At 42.6% G+C, this 26591-nt stretch overlaps 1 protein-coding gene and 1 long non-coding RNA gene across 5 annotated transcripts in view; one reads left to right on the top strand and one right to left on the bottom strand.

Annotated features, from left to right (window-relative positions):
• SS18 (SS18 subunit of BAF chromatin remodeling complex) overlaps positions 1 to 14224 on the bottom strand; it is a 55554-nt gene extending 41330 nt beyond the window's left edge. Inside the window, exons 1-3 of one of the 4 annotated variants that reach the window (XM_034762797.1) lie at positions 14041 to 14224; positions 11459 to 11535; positions 9471 to 9555 (exon numbers count right to left, since the gene is read on the bottom strand). In XM_034762797.1, coding sequence (XP_034618688.1) covers positions 9471 to 9555; positions 11459 to 11535; positions 14041 to 14109 — 231 coding nt within the window. In that variant the 5' untranslated portion in view covers positions 14110 to 14224. Of the gene's footprint in view, positions 1 to 9470; positions 9556 to 11458; positions 11536 to 12796; positions 12820 to 14040 lie in introns of those variants that run through there. The other 3 variants (XM_034762800.1, XM_034762801.1, XM_034762798.1) reach the window with 3 other exon arrangements.
• Positions 14035 to 25192, top strand: LOC117873430. The gene is made up of 3 exons (XR_004644728.1): positions 14035 to 14173; positions 19752 to 19841; positions 24645 to 25192. It is a non-coding gene; the product is annotated as an uncharacterized LOC117873430 (long non-coding RNA).
• Positions 25193 to 26591: the final 1399 nt, after the last annotated feature.

Below are 26591 nucleotides of genomic sequence, written 5' to 3' on the forward strand. Positions count from 1 at the left end.
ATCACTTACTTGTTCACACTGTCTGTTGCTAAATAGCAGCATCTAACTTAGCACTTAACAGTATTGGTACTTCCATGTTCAAGAACTGCTCCTTGGACTTTGTACTGATGCAAATACATTTACCTACCTCCATCCATCATAGTAACACATAGGTACATTTCAACCCCTTTCCTTCCTTTTTCAGAATACAAACTTATGTTTCGTGCAGGTTATATTTTCAGAATGCTACTGTTATAGATCATTTGTTTCATTTTATTATCCAGCATTCTGCATACTGTCGTTATTGCATTCCCGCTAGTAAATGTTTTGGGGGGTTTTTTTTTTTTAAAAAAAGGTTATTTACACTGCTCCTAGAAAAGCTTTGTAAGAGAGAGATAGAGAAAGTTAATAAAAACACCTATTGGAAATCGTGGCCTGCCTTCTGACTCAACAGTGAATACCCAGGGAGAGAAGCCATAAACCACACCATTACCCCCTTTGTTCTCAGCTATTTGTAAGCTGAATGAACAGGGTAGAACCAGTGAATTTTATGACTTCTTAAAGTATTTTATAAAAAGCGGATAGCCTCTGCCAAAGCAACACCATACCTGAAGCTAACAGACCTTATCTATTTCTGTTTTTAAACCATACATATCAACGTCTACATCTACCCTACTACAATCAAGACTGCTAGTCACAAGCACAGACACACAACCAATGAAATGTATGCTATACTACCTAGAATATTATCAGACCTTACCAGCTATGTAGGGTCAGATCTGGTTATCGCTTATTCAAAGTTTAGTTTTGTTCTTAAAACTATATTTAAGGTTTTGTTCTTTAACTGATTAGATCTTTACAACTAGATACGATGATTAGAATCTAATAGTTTACTAACTATAGTCTTCCATTCAGAATCCTAACATGCTTTTTATAAAGCAGGAGTCTTAAAACTATAATTTGACTACTATGTGCAGATTAGGCAATTTCCACATTCAATTTAAATACAGAATTTTCAGTGAGCAAAATTTTATTCTCCCCGTTCTGTCCTAAAAAGTTGGAGTACTGCTATGTATGGATATATTCTATGCAAAAAGTTGGTATATTTAAATTTCAGATGAAGAAACTCCTAGAGATGTCCGAGATCCTTCTGCCTGAAGAGGAACTATATGAATACAGTAACTCCTCACTTAATGTTGTCCCGGTTAACGTTGTTACGTTGCTGATCAATTAGAGAACATACTCATTTAAAGTTGCACAATGCTCCCTTATAACATTGTTTGGCAGCCGCCTGCTTTGTCCACTGCTTGCAGGAAGAGCAGCCTGTTGGAGCTAGCTGGTGGGGGCTTGGAACCAGAGTGGACCGACAGTCTTTCTCCCCCCCCCCCCCATCAGCTCCCCGCTCCCCTAAGTTCCCTGTGTGGTAGCTGCCCAGCAGGCTATCAATTGCCAGGCAATTCAGCTGTCCCTCCTCCCACTGCCATGTGCTGCTCCTGCCCTCTGTCTTGGAGCTTCTTCTGGGAGCCTCCTGCTTGCTGTGCAGGGAAGGGAGGATAGAGGGGGGCTAATGTCAGGGTGTCCCCCTCCCCCATCTCCATAGAACAGGGGGGACACAACAGGGCTCAGGACGGAGGGAGCTTGCTGATCTACTTAAAAAGGCAATGTACTTAGAGTGGGCTCAGCGTACTTAAAGGGGCAATGCGCATCTCTCTCACACACACACACACACAAAATGTCTCTGTCTGCCATGCTGTCTCCTCTCCCTCCATTTGTGCTGTCTTGTAGAGTGTAATGGCTACATTAACAACGTGTTAACCCTTGAAGGCTCAGCCGAGTGCTAGTTCAACATTTAGCAATAAGGCATTCCCTGGGAAATATCCCATCCTCTGACTTCACCACCTCAACCAAGCTTCAAAATCATCATTGCTGTGTACAGTATTGTTTGTTTAAAACTTATACTGTGTGTCTATATATAAAAATATAGCCTTGTTTGGTGAAAAAAATTTCCCTGGACTCTAACCCCCTCTATTTACATTAATCCTTATGGGGAAACTGGATTTGCTTAACATCGTTTCGCTTGAAGTCGCATTTTTCAGGAACAACTACAACATTAAGCGAGGAGTTACTGTATAAGATTTTATTATATTAACACTAGCTTTTAGAACCAAAGCATTCATGCCTATGAAAGGACTGCATACATATGACTGCCACAGCTTTTTATCTAATACAACAATCATTAATTTGAGCTGAGAAACTTATAACAGTTTATTGAGGTGCTGCTTGTAGTGTTAGTAGTTTCTCTTCTTGAAGAAGTTACGTTAGAAGCAACTGGTATTTCAGTGGCTGCTGCTGTCTGGATTTTTGGAAAAAGAAACCATCATTCTGCATTTAAAAAGCTTTTTGCACTTGTATAACAGCAGGGTCCTGTACGACTGTTTTTATAAGCAGAATTCCCATATTTGACTAAGGGTATGTTTATACTATCCACCGGATCGGTGGGCAGTGATTGATCCGGGGGGGCGAGTTGATTTATTGCGTCTAGACTAGATGCAATAAATCGACCCCCGAGCGCTCTCCTGTCAACTCTTGTAGTCCATCAGGCCGAGAGGCACAGGTGGAGTCGACTCACAACAGTGAAGACACCGCAGTGAGTAGATCTAAGTATGTCAACTTCAGCTATGTTATTCATGGAGCTGAAGTTGCTTAACTTAGATCGACCCCCTCCCCCAACCCCAGTGTAGACCAGGGCTAAGTTTCATGCATGAAATGATTACCTATCACATCCTCCAAAAATGTGTTAGCTTCATGAGTCAAGTTTCTCATGTTTCCACTACACACACACATTTTTCTTAGGGTATGTCTTCACTACTGGCCGGATTGGCGGGCAGCAAACGATCCAGCGGGGATTGATTTATCGCATCTAGTCTAGACACGATAAATCGATCCCCGAGCGCTCTACCGTCGACTCCTATACTCCACGTCGGAGAGAGGCACAGGCAGAGTCAACGGGGGAGCGGTAGCAGTCGACTCACCGTAGTGAAGACACTGCGGTAAGTAGATCTAAGTATGTCGACGTCAGCTGTTGCTTAACTTAGATCGATTTCCTCCCCTCCCTTCCCCCCAGTGTAGACCAGGGGTTAGTGTTTTATTAAACCTCTTTCCATCATTTGATATGGGATGAGGACGATAAATGGATTTTAGTTAGAGTTTCAAGGTTTTTCTTGGCACTTTAGAAATTCAAATACCTTCTTTTTGAGGAAAGAGTCACTCCAATTGCAGAATATATAATTTATCATCTACTTCATTAAAAGGACTGAAGTTATGGCAATTTTAAAATTAAGCAGGTGCACACTGCTTTGATAAGTATGCAATGAAGTGAAATGCTCTGAATATTTAAATGCCAGTTTCACTATAGAAGAGGAAAGGGGCAATGACCGCGTGTACTACGAACTCTGGCTCTGTGTTCTATTTTCCAGAGTGTCTACAAACAATTAGGGAAAGGGCTGCACCTATTTAAGAAACAAGAAGCATGGAAGAAGAGTTCCATTTAATTTTTTCAAGGAGCTAAACAGTCAGATTTTGACAAAGACAAGAAGTTTGGGTTCTTTTGTAAACTCTCTAGTCCAGTGGTCTCCAATCTTTTTACGCTCAAGTTCACATTTTGAATCTAAGGGCAACCCAGGATTTACCCACCCCAAGGCCCCACCCCTTCCCCAAAACCCCACCAACTCTCCCTCCCTGCCTCCCACTCCGTCACTTGCTCTCCCCCACCCTCACTCACTTTCACCGGGCTGGGGTAGTGGGTTGGGAGGAGGTGAAGGATCTGGGCTGGGGCCAAGGGGTTCACAGTGTGGGAGGGGGCTCTGGGCTGAGTCTGGGGAAGGGGGTTGGGGTGCAAGCTCTAGGAGGGAGTTTGGGTGCAGGAGGGGGCTGGCTCTGGGGGGGTCAGGGTTGGGATGCAGGAGGGGGTATGGGGTGCTGGCTCCAGGAGGGGGCTCAGGGCTGGGGTGCATCCTCCTGCAGGGCAGCACTTACCTCTGGCAGCTCCCAGTCGGCGGCAGGCGCAGCGAGGCTAAGGCAGGCTCCCTGCCTACCCTGGCCCCACACCGCTCCTGGAAGGGGCCAATGTGCCCCTGTGGGAGGGGCAGAGGGTACATGGCTCCGCACATTATCCCTCTCTGCAAGCACCACCCCCACAGCTCTCCTGGCAATTGGGAGCAGTGTGGGGCCGGGGTAGGCAGCGAGTTTACCTTAGCAGCAGTCACACTGCCCTGCCAGAGATCACAATCAACTGGGAGATCCTCTAGGATCAACCAGTAGATCACGATCGACCAATTGGTGACCACTGCTCTAGCTCTTATTAGAGATGCAGCTGGGGTTAGTTTCAGTATCTCTCTGTCTCCTACTCACTCCCTACCTACAGCCAAGGGGGGTTAGTTCACCATTGCTTGTCACCCAGATTTCCAACTGCCCTTCTTCCTACCTTGAGCAGAAAATAGCAATCTTGGGCCTCTGTTCACAGATCCACATTCCAATGTAGGACCCCACCCCACTCTTTACACATGCCTCACACAACCCCATGTGGTGCTGGACTATACAGCCATATTACTGTCTACCACTGTCCAGGAAATAGAGGAGGATCCCTGCAGGTGACCAGGTGAAAGGCAGCAGAGTCCAAAGGTCAATTCTACCATGCTTGGTCAAGTGGGAGGGATATCCAAGAGTAGCCCCACACCTAGAAGCATTGCTACTCCTTCCTCCATCAGATCAAGGGGCTGGTGGGGAGGGGTGAAGGGGGTTCCACCACATGAGGGGTTTCCTTTCCTACATATGCCTTGCTGTTGTGAGCAATGGAAATTTCATGCCATTGATGTTATTTTCATTGAATAATTCAGCATTTTATGATGTTTGCAAAGATGCTAGGGGCCTTGATAGGTCATCACTGCTTCCCCCACCCACCATACCACTTCCCCGACCTCTGAATCTGCATCTCTTGATCCACAGCCAGCAAAAGTGTTACTTCACCTCACTGCTGCTCCCCTTAGTAGAAGTTCCTCCCCCATTCCAGGAGCACCACTCCTTCACCACACACTCCTAAGAGAAAAGGGTGGTAGATCCACACCTACACCATAGTCTGTTCCTGGATGGGAGACCAAGAAGGAATTTAAAAAAAAAAAAAAATTATGGGTGAAATACATGCCTCTTGTGTCTAACTACAGCCGCTTGATTCTTTGAAAGCCTTCCGAGCTTTTCTGGCTAAAGTTATTGCCTCCTCTTTGCAATTTGGGAATATTTAGTTCTTAAAAATAAAATTTAAAAAACAAAAAAAACAGGGCTGTCAAGCAATTAAAAAAATTAATCATGATTAATTGCACTGTTAAACAATAGAATACCATTTATTAAAATATTTGTGGAAGTTTTCCACATTTTCAAATATATTGATTTCAATTATAACAGAATACGAAGTGTACACTGCTCACTTTATATTTATTTTTGATTACAAATATTTGTACTGAAAAAAATGAAACAGTATTTTTCAATTCGCCTAATTTAAGTATTGTAGTGCAATCTCTTTATCATGAAAGTTGAACTTACAAATGTAGAATTATGTACAAAATATAACTGCATTCAAAAATAAAACAATTGAAAATTTTAGAGCCTACAAGTCCACTCAGTCCTATTTCTTGTTCAGCCAATTGCTCAGACAAACAAGTTTGTTTACATTTGCAAGAGATAATGCTGCCGACTTCTTGTTCACAATGTCACCTGAAAGTGAGAACAGGCATTTGCATAGCACTGTTGTAAGTGGTATCGCAAGATATTTACATGCCAGATGCGCTAAAATTCATATGTCCCTTCATTCTTCAAACACCATTCCAGAGGACATGCGTCCATGCTGATGACGGGTTCTGTTTGATAACAATCCAAAGCAGTGCGGACCGACGCACATTCATTTTCATCATCTGAGTCAGATGCCACCAGCAGAAGGTTGATTTTCTTTTTTGGTAGTTCGGGTTCTGTAGTTTCTGCATTCGAGCATTGCTCTTTTAAGACTTCTGAAAGCATGCGCCATACTTCATCCCTCTCAGATTTTGGAAGGCACTTCAGATTCTTAAACCTTGGGTCGAGTGCTGTAGCTATCTTTAGAAATCTCACATTGGTACCTTCTTTGCGTTGTCAGATCTGCAGCAAAAGTGTTCTTAAAATGAACATGTGCTGAGTCATCAACTGAGACTACTACAACATGAAATATATGGCAGAATGTGGGTAAAATAGAGCCGGAGACCCACAATTCTCCCGCAAGGAGTTCAGTCATAAATTTAATTAACGCATTATTTTTTTTTAAACAAGCATCAGCAGCACAAAAGCATGTCCCTGGAATGTCCCTGGGACATTCATATGTCCCCCCAAAGCATTAAGGGACATATGAATGTTTAGCATATCTGGCATGTAAATACCTTGCAATGCCGGCTACAAAAGTGCCATGCAAATGCCTGTTCTCACTTTCTGGTGACACGGTCTCCTGTAACAAACTTGTAAACAAACTTGTTTGTCTTAGTGATTGGCTGAACGAGAAGTAGGACTGAATGGACTTATAGGCTCTAAAGTTTTGCATTGTTACATAACTGCTCTTAAAAATAAAACAAACAAACAAAAAATAAATCTACATTTGTAAGTTGCACTTTCAGGACAAAGAACACCACTGAACAAAAACACTGACCCAGGAACCTATCCTTCAACAAAGCCCGATGCCAACTCTTTCCACATATCTATTCAAGTGACATCATCACAGGACCTAATCACAGCAGCCATGCCATCAGGGGCTCGTTCACCTGCACATCTACCAATGTGATATATGCCACCATGTGCCAGCAATGCCCCTCTGCCATGTACATTGGCCAAACTGGACAGTCTCTACGCAAAAGAATAAATGGACACAAGTCTGACATCAGGAATCATAACATTCAAAAACCAGTAGGAGAACACTTTAACCTGTCTGGTCACTCAATAACAGACCTGAGGATGGCAATTTTGCAACAGAAAAGCTTCAAAAACAGACTTCAGCGAGAAACAGCTGAACTTGAATTGATATGCAAACTAGATACAATCAACTTAGGCTTGAATAGAGACTGGGAATGGCTGAGCCATTACAAACATTGAATCTATCTCCCCATGTAAGTATTCTCACACTTCTCATTAAACTGTCTGTATTGGGTTATCTTGATTATCACTTCAAAAGTTTTTTCTCTTACTTAATTGGCCTCTCAGAGTTGGTAAGACAACTCCCACCTTTTCATGCTTTTCACACACACACACACACACACACACTCTCTCCATTCTATGCATCCGAAGAAGTGGGCTGTAGCCCAAGAAAGCTTATGCTCAAATAAAATTGTTAGTCTAAGGTGCCACAAGTACTCCTGTTCTTTTTGTGGATACAGACTAACATGGCTGCTACTCTGAAACTTGAAAAATAATGTTTCTTTTGTTTATTTTTACAGTGCAAATATTTGTAATAGAAAATAATATAAAGTGAGCAGTATACATTTTGTATTCTGTGTTTTAATTGAAATCAATATATTTGAAAATGTAGAAAAACATCCAGAAGTACTTAATAAATTTCAATTGGTATTCTACTGTTTACAAGTCCAATTAAAACTGCAATTAATAGTGATTAATTTTTTAAAATCACAATTAAGTGTGCGTTATCATGTGAGTTAACTGCAATCAACAACCCTAAAAACAACCACCTTATTCAGCATTAGACATGTCTGTAAAAATGTTAATTTTAAATATTGAGTAAACTGTTTTCCATTATCTGGTCAAGTTACCACACAGCAAACCAAACCTTTGAAGATTTGGCTGAAAACTTAAATCCACTTATGGGAGAATGAACGTACATTTGTTTTTACAGAATCAAATGAAATACAGATCAGTTCTTAAAAAAAAAAAAAGCACCCAAGAAGTTGTTGTTTTCCCCTAAGTGTAGCAGTCATAAAAGGAAAAAAACATTAGCTAGAAACTGGCACATCATTAGAAATGCACCTCAGTCCTGACCTGCAAACCCCCTCTTATCCCAGTCCTCTTTCTTGAGTGCATACCACCACCACATCCACTTGTGCAAACATGGAAGTGTCCACTAGGGACAGGATTAGGTCAAACTCATTTCCACTTGTGACCAGAACCAAGTTACCAATCTACAATAGGTCTCCAGAAATGAAGGGGGTTAATGCATTAATCTCCTACTACACACACACTTCATAATTAGAGTGGCTCTAGTCAAGCTAAAATTTTACCTTTCCAATAGGCTATTACAAGGGTAGCTTTATGAAAAAAGCCTAGAGAGGCACTGTTTTGAGTTAAACACAACTCAACGCTTTAGGTACTCAATTGTAGGGATGCGTCACTATGGGAAGCACATTTCTCCAGAGCCTGAAGAAATAGTAATTTATCTATTTTCACCAACTAAAACTGTATCTGGCAATGGATGCGTGTTTCTCTTTGTGGTTACAGAAGTGAAACAAAACATATTGGAAAAAGCTTCAACTGTATATTAATTTCAAAGAGTTACATTACCAGAAATGCAGTTCTTCACAATGACTTAATCAGACTTTTTGATTGGGACTATGTTATGTGGAAGCTTGGCATGGAAAGTTAAGAGGAAGCAGACTACTATAATATCATCAACATTCTTCACTCTCCTTCCTTTCCCTTACTATGGCAGAAGTCAGGTCAGTTAATCATGGCCAGATTGAAGAGCAGACAGGAAGAGTTAACACCTCAACTGAAAAAAGTTGCAAGTGTATCTATTCACAGGAGTTAAAACAATATAAAAACAATGTTCATTAGAAACTGAAGCACTGAACATCCAGGAAATGGTGAAGGTAACATAGGATTCAACTAAGATTGCATAGGCTATGTTTGCCTTGATATGGTCTAGTTACATACTCACATACTGGCACAAAAAGGGTAGAAGACATCAAGTAGCCAGTCTGCCCCCATCTTCAGTCCTGGAGTGGGTTAGAGCCAGCTGGGGGCTGACTGAACTTACAACAGCCGAGACTGCCAGAGAGCAGCACACTCTAGAAATGAACCTTCCCCCACCTCCACAAAAAAGGGCTGGAGGGTGGGAGGACCACTGATGTAAGAACCAGCTACACTAGTTGGATAACTACTCTCACACTTCAGGAATCCTTAGTTGAGGAGATAATGGGGCTTTCCACTGAGTCACACAAGGGACATCTGGGTGCTATTTTTATCACAGCACCAATCTTTCTTTAGATAGCATAACATGTGTGAGCAAAGGGACTCCAGCAGCGAGAGTTATTGGTCCCAAGGAGCTATGTGAAAAGACCTTACTTTTTCCCACCCAGGGGAAACTGAACTCAATTGTTCAAAATTTTGGGCCATCTCCAAGTACCTTCTCAGAGTATCAAGAGCCCACATGAAAACAACTGCCTCAGTTTATAGTGTTTTACAGAGGTACTTACTGCTGGTAGTAGAGACTGCATGTTTTGATTGGAGTCTGCTATAGTGGCTAGGTAGACCAAGTTTGTATGCAACATCTGCTGATACCTAGCAAAATGAACAGAGCAAGACAGGTCCAAAAAGAGCTAAGGAAACAATAATATTTAAATTCACCTCCTTTTAATTTACATACATAGGCAGAGTGAACTCTGATTTCAGTACATCAAGAAATTATGGGGATAGTTCTAGGAATCCTAAGCTTTCCACATTTCCCTGCACCCCATCTTTTGACAATTCCCTTGCAAAACTACTGGAACCTCTCAGGCACTTTCTCCTAGTAACTATTACAGAAGCAGCAACAGAATGACCTTGTTCTTGTCTATTTCATGCCCTGCTCCAGTTGAGTTACCCAAGATGTGTGTTGTGTATGAGCCCCTACATGACCATTTAATGCTGCTTGAGGCATGTATTAGCGACAGACAGCTCATTTCTCTCTCCTTCTGATGTGCCCAGCAGCAAAAGATCATACCTATATATCAATCATATAATCAGAATAAGCAGCATATAATCAGGGCCCCATGTATTCCACAATTGCAAAATTTACCACAAAGAATTCAATCCTTGCTGCAGAATAGTGCTCTAGTATCTTAACTTCCTTTTCTTAAAGGGAAATTACGTTTCTAATCTTGGTTGCAAAGATAATCTTGAAAGCATGACCAGAGTATAACCCAATATCTATTGGAGTCTGCAAAAAGCCTCAAACATGGCTCATAAGTGTGGACACCCTCAGTCATCTCACTCAGGATCCCAAGGCTGAAAGACTCTGGAATTTGGCAATTTTCCAAGATACCACAGAATTCAGCATTTTGCTGCAGAATTCATTGTTCAAGAGGAATAAGAATGAAGTGTATTTAATGCGGATACAATAAATTAACATTAAGCAGAATATGGCCCCACTGTGACACAGAGCACAGAAGATCTTGTACAGAGTGCTTCCCCAGTAGCCCAGAAGACAGAGTGAAAATCAGAAATCAATTTCATACATGTAGAGGCACAGGCATAATCCTTTTCTGGGATGGTGCTCACCCAGGGATGTGGAGCAACCCTGACAGGAAAGGGAGCTAGCCTACTGGCAGGAAGCAGCTCAGGACCACACCATGCCCTTCACTCATGGCCTATCCATGCTTGCAAGTACCATTAAGTTAATGCGTTCAGATGTCTGTTGGAATGCTTCTAACCGAAAGATCAGCATTGGCTCACTCTAGAGCAGTGGCTCTCAGACTTTTGTACTGGTGACTCCTTTCACACAGTAAGCCTCTAAGTGCGGCCCCCCTTATAAATTAAAAACACTTTTATATATTTAATACCATTATAAATGCTGGAGGCAAAGCAGGGTTTGGGGTGGAGGCTGACAGCTCACGACCCCCCACGTAATAACCTCATAACTCCCTGAGGGGACCCAACCCGCAGTTTGAGAATCCCTGCTCTAGAGTGAGCCAATGATGCATCCAATCCTTCTTCGCCAAACATCAGGCTTGTCATGATACATGGCCTTTCAGGAAGAGATTGGCTGCTTTGGGATAGGTGGAGTAGTATGAAGTTCTTGGATATGTCCCCAAAACAGAGCCTTCAAAATAGTGTCAGTTCCTTCCCCTACTTTGAATTACTAGGGAAGGTTTGAAGCATGTAATCTAACTCCTCCCCAAAGTAATCGAAGCACTGACACACACAATAGAAAAGTCTATATATTTTTATTATGAAATCCCTTATTTTTTACATTACATTACTGTCACTGTATACTAATAAATTAAAACCAGAGTTTCAATATTTCTAGAGGAGGAAATTTTAATGATATTCATATACTCGTTTAAAGTCAAAGATGCACTATCATTAGCAGTGTTTTTGTATGTTCGCTAGCACAATTCTTCAGTGAGCTGATCTAAACAGATTGGGTTTACAGTTAAATTACCAATATCACCAGGTACAAAATACATTTAGATTAAAATCTTACTGAGAGCATTCTGAGGTCTTTCCTTTGTTCTGATAGTCCATTATACACTGAATAAGATGGTTATTTTCATCCAACATCTGAAATAAAAAAACAGAAGGAATAAGTTTCACACCCTTTTAAAGTAAGTGAACTAAAAGTTAAACCAATCTCTGCCATCCACATCACATCACCATTGAAAAAACAAAACAAAACAAAACTTATTTTATTTTGAACAGACATCATTTGTAGAACTTTTCCCTCCTCCTATTCTTTTAATTCTCCATTTGTTTTATGGCTTTTAGTTTAGGGTTTTGGATTTAAGTCACTGCTATAGTTAAGGCTCCAAAAACATTTTCTTTCTAATTCCTATTCTTCTCTTGCCACAATTTTCTATAAGTTTCCAAAAGTTTCATTTTCCAAGCTCAGAAATCGGTTTTAAATAGCTTAAACAAAAAAGTTTCTCCTTCTCTACTATGAAATGCTAGTGATTTGAAAAGAATATCAATAGCTATGGGCAGAAAATTGAACATTACTTTGAAATAGACCTCACTGCCTTTTAAAATTAGACTTGATTAATGTATGAGCTTTTAGCACAATTGCACTCTATGAGCATAGAGAATAATTGATATAATTTTTCTATCACATTTTAGAAGTATTCAAGATTGTGAATACGTGTAGCTAATTTACTTTTCAGTAAAAAAAAAAAAAAGTTGTAGTCACATAAATGAAAGAGGCACACTTCCTAATTTTCCACAAAATGGGTTTCTCGTGAACTTCTTATGGTGTCCAAGACATTATTTGGGAGGTATCTATAGGCAATTAGTATCTTATGTTTACCCCAAAAAGGGAGAAGAGCCACTGCCAGAGATTCCATTGAGACCATTAAGGACTTAGCGATTATCGGTTTTATGTGGAAGGTGCTCAGATATAACTTAGAGAATTTTTTCACTTCAAGGTCCCAGAAACAAAAGACAAGGTTTTCATCTCTAGGCCAAAAAAACAAAAACATCAAGACACTTGATCACAGCCTTGGATAGATCAAGAGACTACCTACACTTGACCAGAGCGATGGGTAGTACTATAATAGATTTTTGAAACATTTCCTATGTAAAGGATATTGATCTTGTACAATTAAGCAAACAGAAGTCAGGGAATGACAGTTAAAATTGCATGTGCAACCTTAACTGTGCCAGTGTTAGAATTCTGTATTTATACACAAACTATTTTGCAAATACAAGATATACTGAGGCGATGACCTGGTCTACATTGGGGGGAAAATCGATCTAAGATACGCAACTTCAGCTACGAGAATAGCATAGCTGAAGTCTACGTATCTTAGATCGAATTAAAATTACTTACTTCGCATCCTCGCGGCATGGGATCGACGGCCACGGCTCCCCCGTCGACTTTGCTTCCGCCTCTTGCCGAGCTGGAGTTCAGCAGTCGACGGGAGAGTGATCAGGGATCGATTTATCGCGTCTACACTACACGCAATAAATTGATCCCCAATAGATAGATCGCTACCCGCCGATCCGGCGGATAGTGTAGATGTACCTTACGTCTACACTACAGATCTTACAGTGGCACAGCTGTACTGCTGCAGCTGCAGTAAGGGAGAGCTCTCTCCTGATGGCATAAATAAACCATCCCCAATGATGAGCAGTAGCTATGTAGGCATAAGGGGAGAGGGTCTTCTGCCGACAAAGTGCTGTCCACACCAGCGTTTTTGTCAGTGAAACTTATGTCAGTCAGGGGTGTGGTTTTTTACACCGAACGACAAGTTTTACCTACAAAAGTGCTAGTATAACCATAACCTTAAATACATGCATCTTGCATCCCACCCCAATTCTTGTTTACTTACACAAGCACATACCAGGGTAGTGGCAGTGCCTAAAACAGTACCTAGAGAGACTCAAGTCCCAAGCCTCTATTCAAACCATAATCCCACTTCATTAATATGCAAAATTAAAAAAAAAAACTTATCAATAAAACTAAGTTAAAAAGCTAGTTTTGATTTACCTCACCAATAAACACTAGACAAAGACCAAAATTATAAAAGATTACTTATCCAAAACGGTCAAATATGACAATTAACTAATCAATACGTCTCATGTATAGAGTTAATTGTTGGACATATTACCCCAATTAGAAAGGCGTGGTATTGGGGGACGGGGGTGGGAGAAGAGTAATAACTTTTATTGGACCAGCTTCTCTTGGTGAGAGAGACAAGCTTTCAAGGCATAGAGAGCTCTTTTTCACATATGGGAAAGGTACTTCTATCCCCCCAACCCTGCATCCCCAGCGCCTCCACGGGCCCACCCCCCAATTCTGCATCCCCAGCCCCTCCACAGACCCCTCCACAGTCCCACCCCTCCGCTTGCATCCCCAGCCCCCACGGGCCCCTCCACAGTCGTGTCCCCCCCCCCTCCTGCATCCTCACCCCCCACGGGCCGCTCCGCAGTCCCAGCCCTCGCCCCTAGTGCCACAGCCCAGCCCTGCCCTTTCCCCTCTGCCCTCAGGCCCAGCGTGTTCCCAGCCCCGCCAGTCGCCGCCCCCCGGCCCGGCCGGAAGCAGCCCCGAGTCGGGCCTGGCCCCTCCCTCACCTTCTGGATGGCGGCCGGCGTGATCTCGCCCTTCCCCCGCTGCCTCGGTGCCGCGAATGCCACCGACATGTCGGGTCCCTGCGCGCAGCAGGCTCCAGCGCCCTGGCCGCGGACGAAGCAGCGGCAGGAGGAGGTAGCGATCCGAGAAGAACATTCACCACCGCGAGGGGGAGGGGGCGTGACGGATCGTGGGGCCAGCCCATCCCGAGCGCGAAGAGGGGGAGATAAGCCTCTGTGCCACTACTCCCCCTTCATCCGACCGCAGGTGGCAGCGCTAGCAACACTGGGACCCGCTCGCTCCGCTTTGCGAGAGGCGGCTCCACCGACAGGGAGCGCCCTCTTGGTTGCTTTAAACGCGTCCTCTTCGTTACATATTCCGCCCCCCCCTTGCGATTATGGTACATTCCTACCCAGAGCTCTCAGCCTTAGCGAGGCTGTAAGTGGTACGGCCGGGAGCAGGGGGAGCCCGAAGTGCTTACTTTACAGAGTTCCACCCTGCCCCCAGCCTTGGTTGCGCCCACTCATTACGCTCCTGGCCGGGGCAGTCAGTGGGCTATGCGAACAGCGGAGGGGGAAGAGTCTTGGGAGGCGCGTGATGCTGCCTTTCGGGTCTGCTCTGCCGCTCGTTCAGCCTCCGGGGAATGCTCCAGCGACTCTATGGTGCAGGGTCAAGGCTGCTATAAAGAATCCGGCTGGGAAGCTGCAGCTGTGACTCTTCAACATGTGCAGGGACACAGATGGCTTTATTTTGGAACTGACTTACCCATAATTTAGTTGCCAGAACCGATACACAAAACGTGTCAAGGAACAACCCTATATGGAATTAGATTACATTGCTAAATCTCTCCGAACACCTTTGGCTGCTTCAAATAAAACTGCTTGGTTTAGTTTCTTTACCTATTAGCTTAGCCAACAAATCCAAGTGCACTACCACACAGTGCTGCTTTACTTCTGAAGCAAAACTTACTAAAACTAGCTTAGTTTAATGCACTACAGAAAAAAATTACTAATTAAAACTCGTAGCCCTGATTCTGCAATAATACCTATGTTTGAAAGCCCCCCAAAATAAACCAATCTATAAAGTAAGATGATTCTTTACTAGATTAGCAGGAAAGAAAGGATGCAAAGATTGTAGGCACAAGTATAAGATGTTAGTTGCAAATGAGAGCAGAGAATTTCCAAACTATAAGTTTAGGAAATAGTTTCTTTTTAAGTCCACTGCTGTTTGGGGAGGAGATAGTCTTAGGCCATATCTATACCCAGCAGTGCAGCTGTACCAGTACAGCTACACCACTGCAGCACGTATGGTGAAGATGTTCTATGCTGACAGGAAAGAGCTCTCCTGTCAGCATAAAAAAAACCACCTCCGTGAGTGGCATAAGCTACGTCAGCAAGAGAGCTGTACACACTAACTCATGTTAGTATAACTTATGTTGCTCAGGGGGGTAAAATAGTCACACATATTTTAGTGTAGATATAGCCTTAGACCAGGGGTCAGCAACCTTTCAGAAGTGGTGTGCTGAGTCTTCATTTATTCACTCTAATTGAAGGTTTTGTGTGCCAGAAACACATTTTAATGTTTTTAGAAGATCTCTTTCTATAAGTCTATAATATATAACTAAACTGTTGTTGTATGTAAAGTAAATAAGGTTTTAAAAATGTTTAAGAAGCTTCATTTAAAATTATATTAAAATGCAGATCTTATCAGGTTAGTGTGATCGTTACCCTTGCTTTTTCTTGCTGAATTTTCCAATGTCTGGCACGTATCTGGATACTTTAAGTTGCGCACAGGCTTCTGAGGGATCAGTTGTTAACCGGCTCCGAGACGGACAGAGGACAGATTTCATGTATGAAAATATCTGTTCACACAGGTATGTGGATCCAAATGCTGAAAGCATTGCAAATGCAATTTTCTTCAAACAGTTCCATTTCACTGGCAGGGATGTCCAGCAGGTCAGAATAGAGGCCCCATGATCTCTCTTGGTAGCTTCAAGTGCACTCTGCAGATCTCCAAACTTTGATGCCCACAATTCTGAGCTTTTTAACTGAATGAGTTGCATTTTGAAATCTTCAACACCCATCCACTGAAATACAGACAAATCCAAGTCACTTTCGTTGAACTTTTCAAGTTTCATTAGAAAAGAAAGCATTGGGCCAAATAGCTGGAAATCTTGAAATCTGTCAGAAAATTCTGATTCCAGTTCTTGCATGTACATTCCAATCTCATTGACACTGACAATGCAATGTGTCGATAGCTCTTGTATGTGTTGGAAGTAGCGGAAAGTAGAAGAAGTTCGAATATCCCGAGGAAAAACTGCTAGTTATACAACAAATAAAGATCCAGAACAGTTTGCCCTGCACCCTGGAGACAGAGGTTGAGTTTGTTTAGGTGAGTGGTGATGTCAGTTAGAAACATGAGCTTACACAGACATTTGTCATCATCCACTTTGGGGTAGTTTTGTCCTTTTTCCGACAAAAAGGCCTTGATTGCATCAAAACAGTTTACAAAGCGCACCAAAACCTTCCCACGACTTAGCCACCGAATGTTGCGGTGAAGTGGAATGTCGTTATAAGCACTATCCATCTCTTCTAGCAGTGCTTGAAACTGTGAGTCAAAGCAGATCGAGCAACAAGGAAATTCACAATTTGCACCACTGTATTCATCACATTATTAAGCTCTGAATTAGAAATTTTAGCACACAGGTTTTCTTGATGGTTGATACAGTGAAATTTGACTGCCGGGTGGCCAATTTGATCTTCAAGTAACTTTACAAATCCCTTCTGTTTTCCGACCATGGCAAGCGCACCATCTGTTGTCGCCATATTTTTCTGATGTCAACTCCTTGTTCTTCAAAATGGTTTACAAAACTTTCCACTATATCTTCCCCCTTTGTTGTGCAGAGCCTCCCCGGACCGGTGGCCAGGACCCGGGCAGTGTGAGTGCCACTGAAAATCAGCTCACGTGCCGCCTTTTGCATGCGTGCCATAGGTTGCCTACCCCTGCCTTAGACTGTCATTCTCACAGGCCTATTCTTCCTTACCTATTGCGTTGTGGTGTTGTGTTGGGAGCTCTTCACATGGTTTCTTTGGTGTGGTTTTGGTCAGTGTCCTTTGATGGATGATTTCTGCTTTTTGGGTGACAATACATAATACCACACCAAGAAGTATAAGCAAGTCTGCTCCCAGACATTGATTATTGCTCTCCTTCAGCTGGTTGCTGGCTCAGATCCTTGGCTCACTGCTCAGACCACTCTCCTCAAGCACTAGCCCCACTGGTTCTCAGGAGCAGCCTGGCCACTGTGCAGGCGTGCTGCTGACCACCTACCAACCTACTCTCACCATCTCAGTCCTTCTCTGGGCTGGCCTCTTTCCTCAGCTTCTGTTCTCCCAGGATTTAACTGTAACTACCCATCAGGTCCTTTTACCTATTTTTTTCTGCCACAGCCAGTTCCCAGAAGCTTACAGGCATCAGTCTATCACATTTCCTTACCACCCCTCTCTCTTTCACACTGGGCCTGATTCTCTCTGCTCCCACCAGAAAGGGATTCTTTCTTCGGGTTACAGAGTGCCTTCTATTGACTTGATACTGATCTGGCTTGCTGCCCTTTTCAGAAAAACCTTTGGCCCAATCCTTTCACTCCAGGTCATTCTAAGGAGGGAGAGTAGTGCCTATTAATGATTCAGCAGTTTCATTACACATCTGTCTAGGTTTTTATGCCACTCAGCACCATGGTATCTTTTTAGTTTCTTTCCCCCTCCTCCACTCAGTTTTATTATTATTGTGGGAAAACAAAAATCAGAAGAAAACCTCTCTCTTTTGACATTTTGTTCTGAAGGTGGTGAAAGCGATAGTCATTCTGATGTATTCTGGGAGTGAGCGCTGCACTTATGGGATAACTGCCAAGATAGCTCAATGCCCAGATTGACTTCAGGTTTAGAGCAGTAGTTCAGGAGCCAAATTAGCAATCAACATTAACGAAAAAAAAACCCACAGTAGTGTGAATTTATTGTTTTATTTACTTTAATACTATATATACAGTTTACATATGAATGACTGGGGAAATATTTATATATACAAATAAAATTCTCACAGCAAAATGACTGACCAACTATTTTATCAACTACAATTGGTTAATAACATAGTAAAAGCATCCTAATTAGTTAATAATTAACCCAAGTTATTAAATCACACACTGTTTTAATATCACGCACTGGAAAGAGCCACAGGAGATGCATTAAAGAGCCACTTGTAGCTCCAGAGCCTCAATCTGAGTATCACTGGTTTAGAGAGTCCATTCCTGAAAAACTCTAGAGATCATGAGTGTATAGATCACTGTGGCCAAATCAGATTCTGATAGAAGAGGGTGCAGTTACCTAGCCAGCTGTAAATGGAAATTTTTTTTTAAAGCAGCTGCAGTTAATTGGGCATCTAAAAAGTTAAAAAAATAAGGCATTCAGGAGGATCTCAAGTCAGCAGGCTATGCTGACAATTGAAGGGCCAAGGCCCTTGATGGATGTTAGACATTGACAAGTCCTCAAAGTGCTTTCTTCTGCCCACACCCATATCCTGCTTCAGGGCCTACTGCAGAATTCTTCTGTGCTTTTTTAACTGAGCACCACCTCCCAGGGCTTTCTGCCTGGAGACACTTTTTCTTCAGCAGGTTCCCTCTGGCCTGCCCAAGACTCTAGCAACCTTTCCTGGGGAACTTCCTGCTGCTTTTGCTCCCCCTTCCGTATTGACTGCTGACTCTTACAGTCCTAGGTGCTGCCCTGCCCTCTTAATTGACCAAACTGGGAGTACTTGTTCTAGCAGTGGGGCCTGGACCTGCTTCTTTTAAAGGGGCCAGCCACCCTGTGACAATGTTTGATGTTGAAGTGCAGAGCTAGATACCATCCACATATTGGTAACTTGGAACCTATGCTGTCACCTCATATGCTCCCATGCTATAATATACGTTATGAATAGGATGTTTGGGAGGGGACTGAGCCTTGGGGGATTCCTCAAGTAAAGACCTAAGATGCAAGTAGTTACTTATCACAACCCTCTGAGACTGGTCCAAAATAAAGTATTGGAACCATTTCAGTGCATTCCCCTTCATCCTTGTTACATCTCAAATGTGGCAAAGCAATATTTGGTGGTCAACAGTATCAAATGTTGCAGAGACATCCATGAATAAGAGTTCATGCAACCAACAAACACTTTGTCCCCCACTGCTGATAGTTTTACAATAAAACTATCTGTACCCCTTCCTCTAGGATAGTTTTACATTCACAGTGTTAATGTCAACGTTGCTGAAGGGTTTCCTCATTCATTAACAGCAATTGCATCTGATCCAACTGTAAGTTTATGGAAAACACTGTAACCCCCTATTTTAACCAGGGGAAATATTACACACCAACTATATTTAAATAATGGCACAAACTCATACAGGTAAGGAAATAGCTAAAATGGAAGTGTACGACATGTCTCAGAACACATAACCACAACAGGGTGTCTCCTTTATGACTTTCTTAATGCGCTGCAATATGCCTTGGTTTTGGGGGACATATGGTACATTTTCTCCTTAATTGTGCATTTCTTTGCTTTTGCGAATTAGTCACACCTTAACATTATTTAATTGTAATTCTGATACGTAGGTCTAGATCACCACCAAGTGTTTCAAACAGCAAACAAACATATGATCCTGCTCTTTCTACCACCTCTTTTCCAGGTCTACTTTTGGAGTTTACTCCCTTTATTGTTAAGAGGATTTTGAGCTTTTACATATTTTGGATGAAAGTGATGGATCACTTATTATAAGGTACATTCCCCCCTGTCTTTCACTCTTCTTTCCAGAGCCACGGGGAGAGAGGGTGTTCTCTGGAGGCAAGTCTCAAGGGCAACAAAGAGAAAGCTTCTTACTGAAACTAAGTCAATGGCAAGTCAGAGATGGTTAGTCCCTTCATGATTGGGCCCAAACACCTCATTGCATTGTACTTGATTCATTTTACTTTTGGAGAAACAGAAATCTATAATCTATGCTGATTCTGGCAATGAGTCCAGTCTCCCAACAACAGTACTGCCTACCAAGGATTCTCCTGAAAAAAGGACTGCAATATCCAGCCCTCTGTATTAGCTCTATTTCAAGAGCTTACCCAGAACAAAAGAGGAGCCAGACCAGAAGAGGGACCTGGAAAAATTCTCTTTCATAATAAGGCAAACATAAAGCTGCTTGGTCATTGTAACACCCTCATTTTCAAGGTTACAACGCTGACAATCAGAGTTAGCCAAAGAGAATTTCAAGGCGATTCCACCTGCTTGTGCCTACTTAGACATAATTGGATGGGAAGGAAATAAGTAATTAGGGGTTTGTTCTCTAGATTTCGTTTTGGTAACTAGGTGTATTTAGATCTTTATAATAGAGCAAGAGCTTGTGTGTGAGGCTTTCTTCAGGTGAGACTATTTTCTCATCCTATTAAGAAAGATTTTAAAACACACAATATTACCCCAGAACAACTGCCGCAAATTCTAAGGGAGTAATAGAAAATTAAGCAGCAAATGCTGGTAGCTGTGAAAGAAAAAGAAAAAGACAGAAAGATCTTTAGTGTCTCCCCAGTCTAACTGGGCTAGGCTGTGATCCTACTGTGACGGGTTCAGTCACAGATACCCCCTTGGGACTGTCACCTGATGTGCTGGAATTACCTCCGAGCCCGTTTACCCTGCCTTGTTGACCAGACACGCTAGCCTGCTGCAACACAGCCCCAGGGTCTGAACCACACCCCCAAAGCTGCAGGCTTTAACTAAAAAACACTCAGCAGGTTACCTATCTCCAGCACCCAGACACCCAGTTCCCAATGGGATGAAAAACCCCAAATAAATCCATTTTACTCTCTACAAAGCTAATACAGGGTAAACTCATGAATTGTCCACCCTCTAGAACACTGATAGAGAAATATGCACAGCTGTTTGCTCCCCCAGGTATTAATCACTTACTCTGGGTTAATTAATAAACAAAAGTGATTTTATTAAGTATAAAAAGTAGGCTTTAAGTGGTTTCAAGTAATAACAAACAAAACAAAGTAAGTCACCAAGCAAAAACACGCAAAAACACTCACTGCCACTACCCTCTGGGGCCCTTTAAATTGCCACCCGAGCCCCGCTGCTGGAGCCCTGGGGTAGCGGCAGTGGGGCTCTGGCAGTGATTTAAAGGGCCAGGGGCTCCTGGCTGCCGCTACTGCAGCGGAGCCCCGGGCCCTTTAAAGCTCCGCCTAAAGCCCGGGCCGCGGGGTAGTGGCGGCAGCTGGGAGCCCCCTCAGATGGTGATTTAAAGTGCCCGAGGCTCCGCTGCGGTAGCGGCAGCTGGAGCCCTGGGCCCTTTAAATCACCCCCAGGGCTCCCAGCTACCTCTGCAGCTGGTAGCTCAGGGGTGATTAAAGGGCCCAGGGCTCCCAGCTGCTGCTACCACAGCCCTAGCCTTGGGCCCTTTAAATCCTGATTTAAAGCACCTGGGGATTTAAAGGCCCCGCCTCTTCCGGTTGAGGCCCCACCCCTCCTAAGGACTCTGGAGTACCAGTAAGTCCTTTAAGTTACACCTCTACCTCGATATAACGCTGTCCTCGGGAGCCAAAAAATGTTATCGCGTTACAGGTGAAACTGCATTATATCGAACTTGCTTTGATCCACCGGTGTCACCGGTGCAGTCCCCCGCCACCCCCCCCGGAGCTCTGCTTTACCGCGTTATATCCAAATTCGTGTTCTATCGGGTCACGTTATATCGGGGTAGAGATGTACTTTCACCCCTGACCTCAGAGTTATATTTCATATTTCTAGTTTCAGATACAAGAATGATACATGAATACAAATAGGATGAACACACACAGTAGATTATAAGCTTTGTAATGATACATTACAAGAGACCTTTTGCATAAAGCATACTCCAGTTACATCATATTTACACTTATAAGCATATTTCCATAAATATATGGAGTGCAATGTCACACCTGCAACTAGATCTGCTGGTACAGTGACCTCACTGGGGTTCCTCACAAGTGCATAGGTCCATGCTAGTGAATCCCGTTGTAAAGTAGTGTAGATGATTGTAAAATCACAAATGCTGTGGAGAAAGTGAATAAGGAAATGTTATTTACTCCTTCACATAACACAAGAACCAGGGGTCACCCAATGAAGTTAATAGGCAGCAGGTTTAAGACAAATAAAAAGTACTTTTGCACACAATGCACAGTCCACCTGTGGAACTCATTGCCAAGGGATGTTGTGAAGGCCAAAATGATAACTGGATTCAAAAAAGAATTAGATAAGTTCATAGAGGATAGGTTCATCAATGGGTATTAGCCAGGGTAGTCAGGGATGCATCCCCATGCTCTAGGTATCCCTAGCCTCTGACTGCCAAAAGCTGGGATTGGACGACAAGGTATGGATCACTTGATAAATGCTCTGTTCTGTTCATTCCCTCTGAAGTACCTGCCATTGGCCACTGTCAGAAGACAGGATAGTGGGCTAGATGGACCATTGGTCTGAGCCGATATGGCCATTCTTATAGGGCCTGCATTTTGACTTTTGCCTACTTGAACAGTTGAATTTTAAACATAAGTATTTATTTATTTATTTATTTTAATTAATTAAATTAAATGTTTATTTAATTAAAAACTTTCCTTTGTTAAACATATATAGTGTGCTGTAGGACGGGCTGCTACCCAGGTATCTCCAGGTCTGTTTTTCTCTTCCGGAGGCCCCAATAATTCTATTCAAACATTGCAAGTATAAATAGCTCACAGGGTTCATTACAAAAAAGAAAAAAGCCCTGTGCATACACCTCTACCCCGATATAACATGAATTCGGATATAACACAGTAAAGCAGCGCTCCGGGGGGGCGGGGCTGCGCACGCCGGTGGATCAAAGCAAGTTCGATATAATGCGGTTTCACCTATAATGTGGTAAGATTTTTTGGCTCCCAAGGACAGCGTTATATTGAGGTAGAGGTGTATACACCATAACAGAAGTCCCACAACCATAATCCAGAATTCTCCAACTCAGTCCAAGTAGTACATTCAGTCTTTCAAGTCTGCACAGTCCATCAACACACTAAATACAACTCTCTTTAGACTCCCTGAGACCTCTCACAATGTGTCACTCCAAGCCCTCCAGCTGAGGCAATTCTCCATCCTGTTACATTCTCACATTTGGTTCTAGTAACCCAGAGACATGGGCAGGCTCACCCCTCCATCACTCCCCAGTCTTCAGCTCTCTCTGCTTCAGCTCAGACTGGAGCGAAAATGGGCCAGTACGTTGTACCGGTAAGAAGCCAGTACCGGCCCATACGCAGCCCACGCTAAAGCATCTGGAGCCCCAGGCAGCGAGGGCCAGGAAGCGCGGGTAGGCTGGCTGGGGGAGGCTGATCCCCCCAGCCCTGCCCCTTCCGCCTGAGGCTCCACTCCTTCCACCCGAGGCCCCGTCCCTTCCAAGGGATGGAGCCGGCCCCCATACCTGTAAGAATTTAATATTACTTTCACCCCTGGCTCAGACATCCCCCTATGCAGCACTCAGCCCTCTCTAGCCATGGCTGTCAGGCCAGGGAAATTTGTAGGTGACCTCCACTCGACTTGCCACCACCTGCCTGCCTTCACCAGCCTGATCTAGCTCTGCTGCTCAAGTAGGGCACATTCAGTGCTCCCTCCTTCAGGTATATCCCCTCCCTGCAGCTCTCAGCCCATGTCTTATGCTGAGCACACACTGTACTTCTCTAGAAACCCCCAGCTTGCTCCTTGAACTCTAGGTTCTGCACTCTCTGTAGTCTTACTGTTCTCCCTCATTTATAACTCCTAGGGGCAGCCCCATCCTCCTTATTCCATCAAACTAGGGAGGACTTGGACTGGAACAGGAGCGGTGGGCCCAATTTCATTTAAGGGGCCAGCTACCCTGTTACCAAGCACTACATTGGCTGGGGGAAACTGCGTTCAACTGTGGTGTGGTTTGACTCTTATGGTGCTTTTTACTTCATAAAAGAAATTATATCAAGAGGGGAAAGTTGTTTTGAACTTGTTCTATTTATTGACTAGTTACTTCTTGCCTGGTTCTTTCAATTTTGACATTTATGCCTTGCATTGGCCATTGTGTGGAATATTAATAAAGAGTAACACTTGAAATATGAGCCTCTATGTCCTGATATAAAATGAACTACTCAAACCATATTACACATTACAAAGATACTGGTGTCTATGCCATCTTCCAGAGAGACAATTACAAAACCAGAGAAAAATCATTGTGATGCTAAATTTTGATTCTAGTATCTGACATGTTAGTTTGCAAATATAAATACTTAGAATAAGAAATGCATGTCATGTTCAACAGTCAGCACAAATGGGAACAAGCAGGGCTGCAGCCGTGAGAAAATCTTTCAGAGCCTTGATTTTATTCTTCAAAGGGGAATCTCCTGCTAGTAGGAATGTATGCTGTAAATAAAAAAAATATATAACACTGTCTAATCTAACTCCCCTTAGAGCTGAAAGTTCTATAAAAATTCCTAAAGGTTAACATTTTCTTTCAGGACAAGTAAGGCAGAGTATTACAGTGCAGTGACTTTTTCACTTCTGTGTGTTAATACAGCAAATCAGAAAAGGTACACATGGGATGGCATCTGCTACCAAGTACTGCTGTAGCAAGGTCTTGGTGACTTGCTTCCTCCTTTGAAAAACAATAACGCTGTCACAGAGAAGCCTTTCCTGCAGAAATGGCTCCAGGCACCCTTTCCCCTTTATGAGCTATCATTGGCCTTCTGAAGAATCATCACCATTAACAAGAGAGGAACAAACTTTGAATTACCACAGGACGTGATTCCTGCTTTGCCAGCACTCATCAGCAATATGCAGCTGCAAGATGGAGTCAGAATGATACCAGATATAAGTTTTCTGTCAGAGGGCCTGATCCTGAATGCAGAGCATCTGCAATTCCCACTAAAGCTGAGTATCACCATCACCAAAAACACTATGATCAAGATTCAGAAAGGGAGCACAGCTCATTTCTTATGATCTTATGAGTATTGGTAAAAATTAAGAATTCACAAAGCTTTTATGCAGGTTTGTATTGGCTTACAGGGAAATCTCCCAGGAAGCCTCAGGACTTGGAGACCCCAAAACCCATCCATTAACTGGGAGATAAAAACAGATCCCATTAATCTATGCGTCTGGGTTTTTACTGGCAGGGGGTTCAGATCCAACAGAACTTGGATCCAAAGATGTATCTTGGGGGAGGAGCATGACCACTGGAGAAGCATGGAGCCAGGAGGGCGTAGGCCCTCTGTTGTTTCATATGTGTGAATTTAGCATGTTATTGTGTTATGCATTATGAGGCATGATCTGAGATGCCCCATAATGCATACTATGTTAGCATACCAAACTCAAATACTAGAGGTAGCAAATGACAGGAGGGCAATGTATGAGGCTTACCTCTGAGGCACCAAAATATCACAACATGAAGCAGCTGCAGTGACACTTCCAACCCCCTTATCTGAGGGAAAAAAGATTGTCCCCCACACCCCTGACCTCTATAAATGGTAATGGTGATGATTGGATAGATCTCCCCACTGTCCACATCATCCTTGCAGATCCCTCTTCTCTCTTTATCCTGGAAGTTCTTGCCTCCCAGTCTGAGGCTGCTTTCATGGTTTAACTCTATCCTATTTGTTTGACCTTTTGGTTTTCTACTCTTCAATCCACTTTATTTATTTATATTCTCTTTATATTACTTTTATTTTAATCTCAGAAGGATAATCAGACCTGTATAGTATTATGGGTATTTTCACACTGTGCTCTTTAGTTATGGAACTTAATTTATTTATACACTACAATCTCAGAATCACCGTATATTATTTTTAGGAGAGGATCTTCAATAAATCTATTTCATTTGATAATAAATGACCAGTAATAAATGGTACAATGAAACACAAAAGCAAGGAATACATAGCTGTGTTTGATCAAAAATAGATTGCAGAGTTGGTTTTGTCAGCATTAATAATCATTGGTGCCATTTCTCTTATATAGTGCCTTGGTGACAAAAAAAGCACAGAAAAGAAAAGAAACAATATACGGTATTCATAATTCTGCAGATATGCTCTGAGTATTACTGTTCTTGAAAGCAGTTTAGAAAATCCTGCTCTGTAACTAAAATCTTGAAATGCTGAACGTACATTTATTATTTTCCACTTTAGAAGTCTGTAGATCACTTTATTTCCCATTTTCATTATTTATTTATAAAAAATTCTCAGTATTAATTATTATGAACCCGATCCTGCAGTCAGATCTGCACAGATGGATAAAATTGCACAATTAGGGTATAAAATGTTATCCTTAGTTATAAGTGACTGAAAATAGGGGAGTTTATGAAGGATTATAACAGGGATCCTTTCCTTCTCAGCCCTCCCTATACACAATATCCAGAGGTTCACTCTCAACCTGAATCTAGAAGTGCAATATATTCACATGTAACAAGCTTTAAAAAGGAACCAAAAAAGACTTACATAGCATAATCATATCCCATCAAAATCAGTGCTTTGCC

Source organism: Trachemys scripta, chromosome 2, assembly GCF_013100865.1.
Source record: "Trachemys scripta elegans isolate TJP31775 chromosome 2, CAS_Tse_1.0, whole genome shotgun sequence".
NCBI classification, from domain to species: domain Eukaryota; kingdom Metazoa; phylum Chordata; order Testudines; family Emydidae; genus Trachemys; species Trachemys scripta.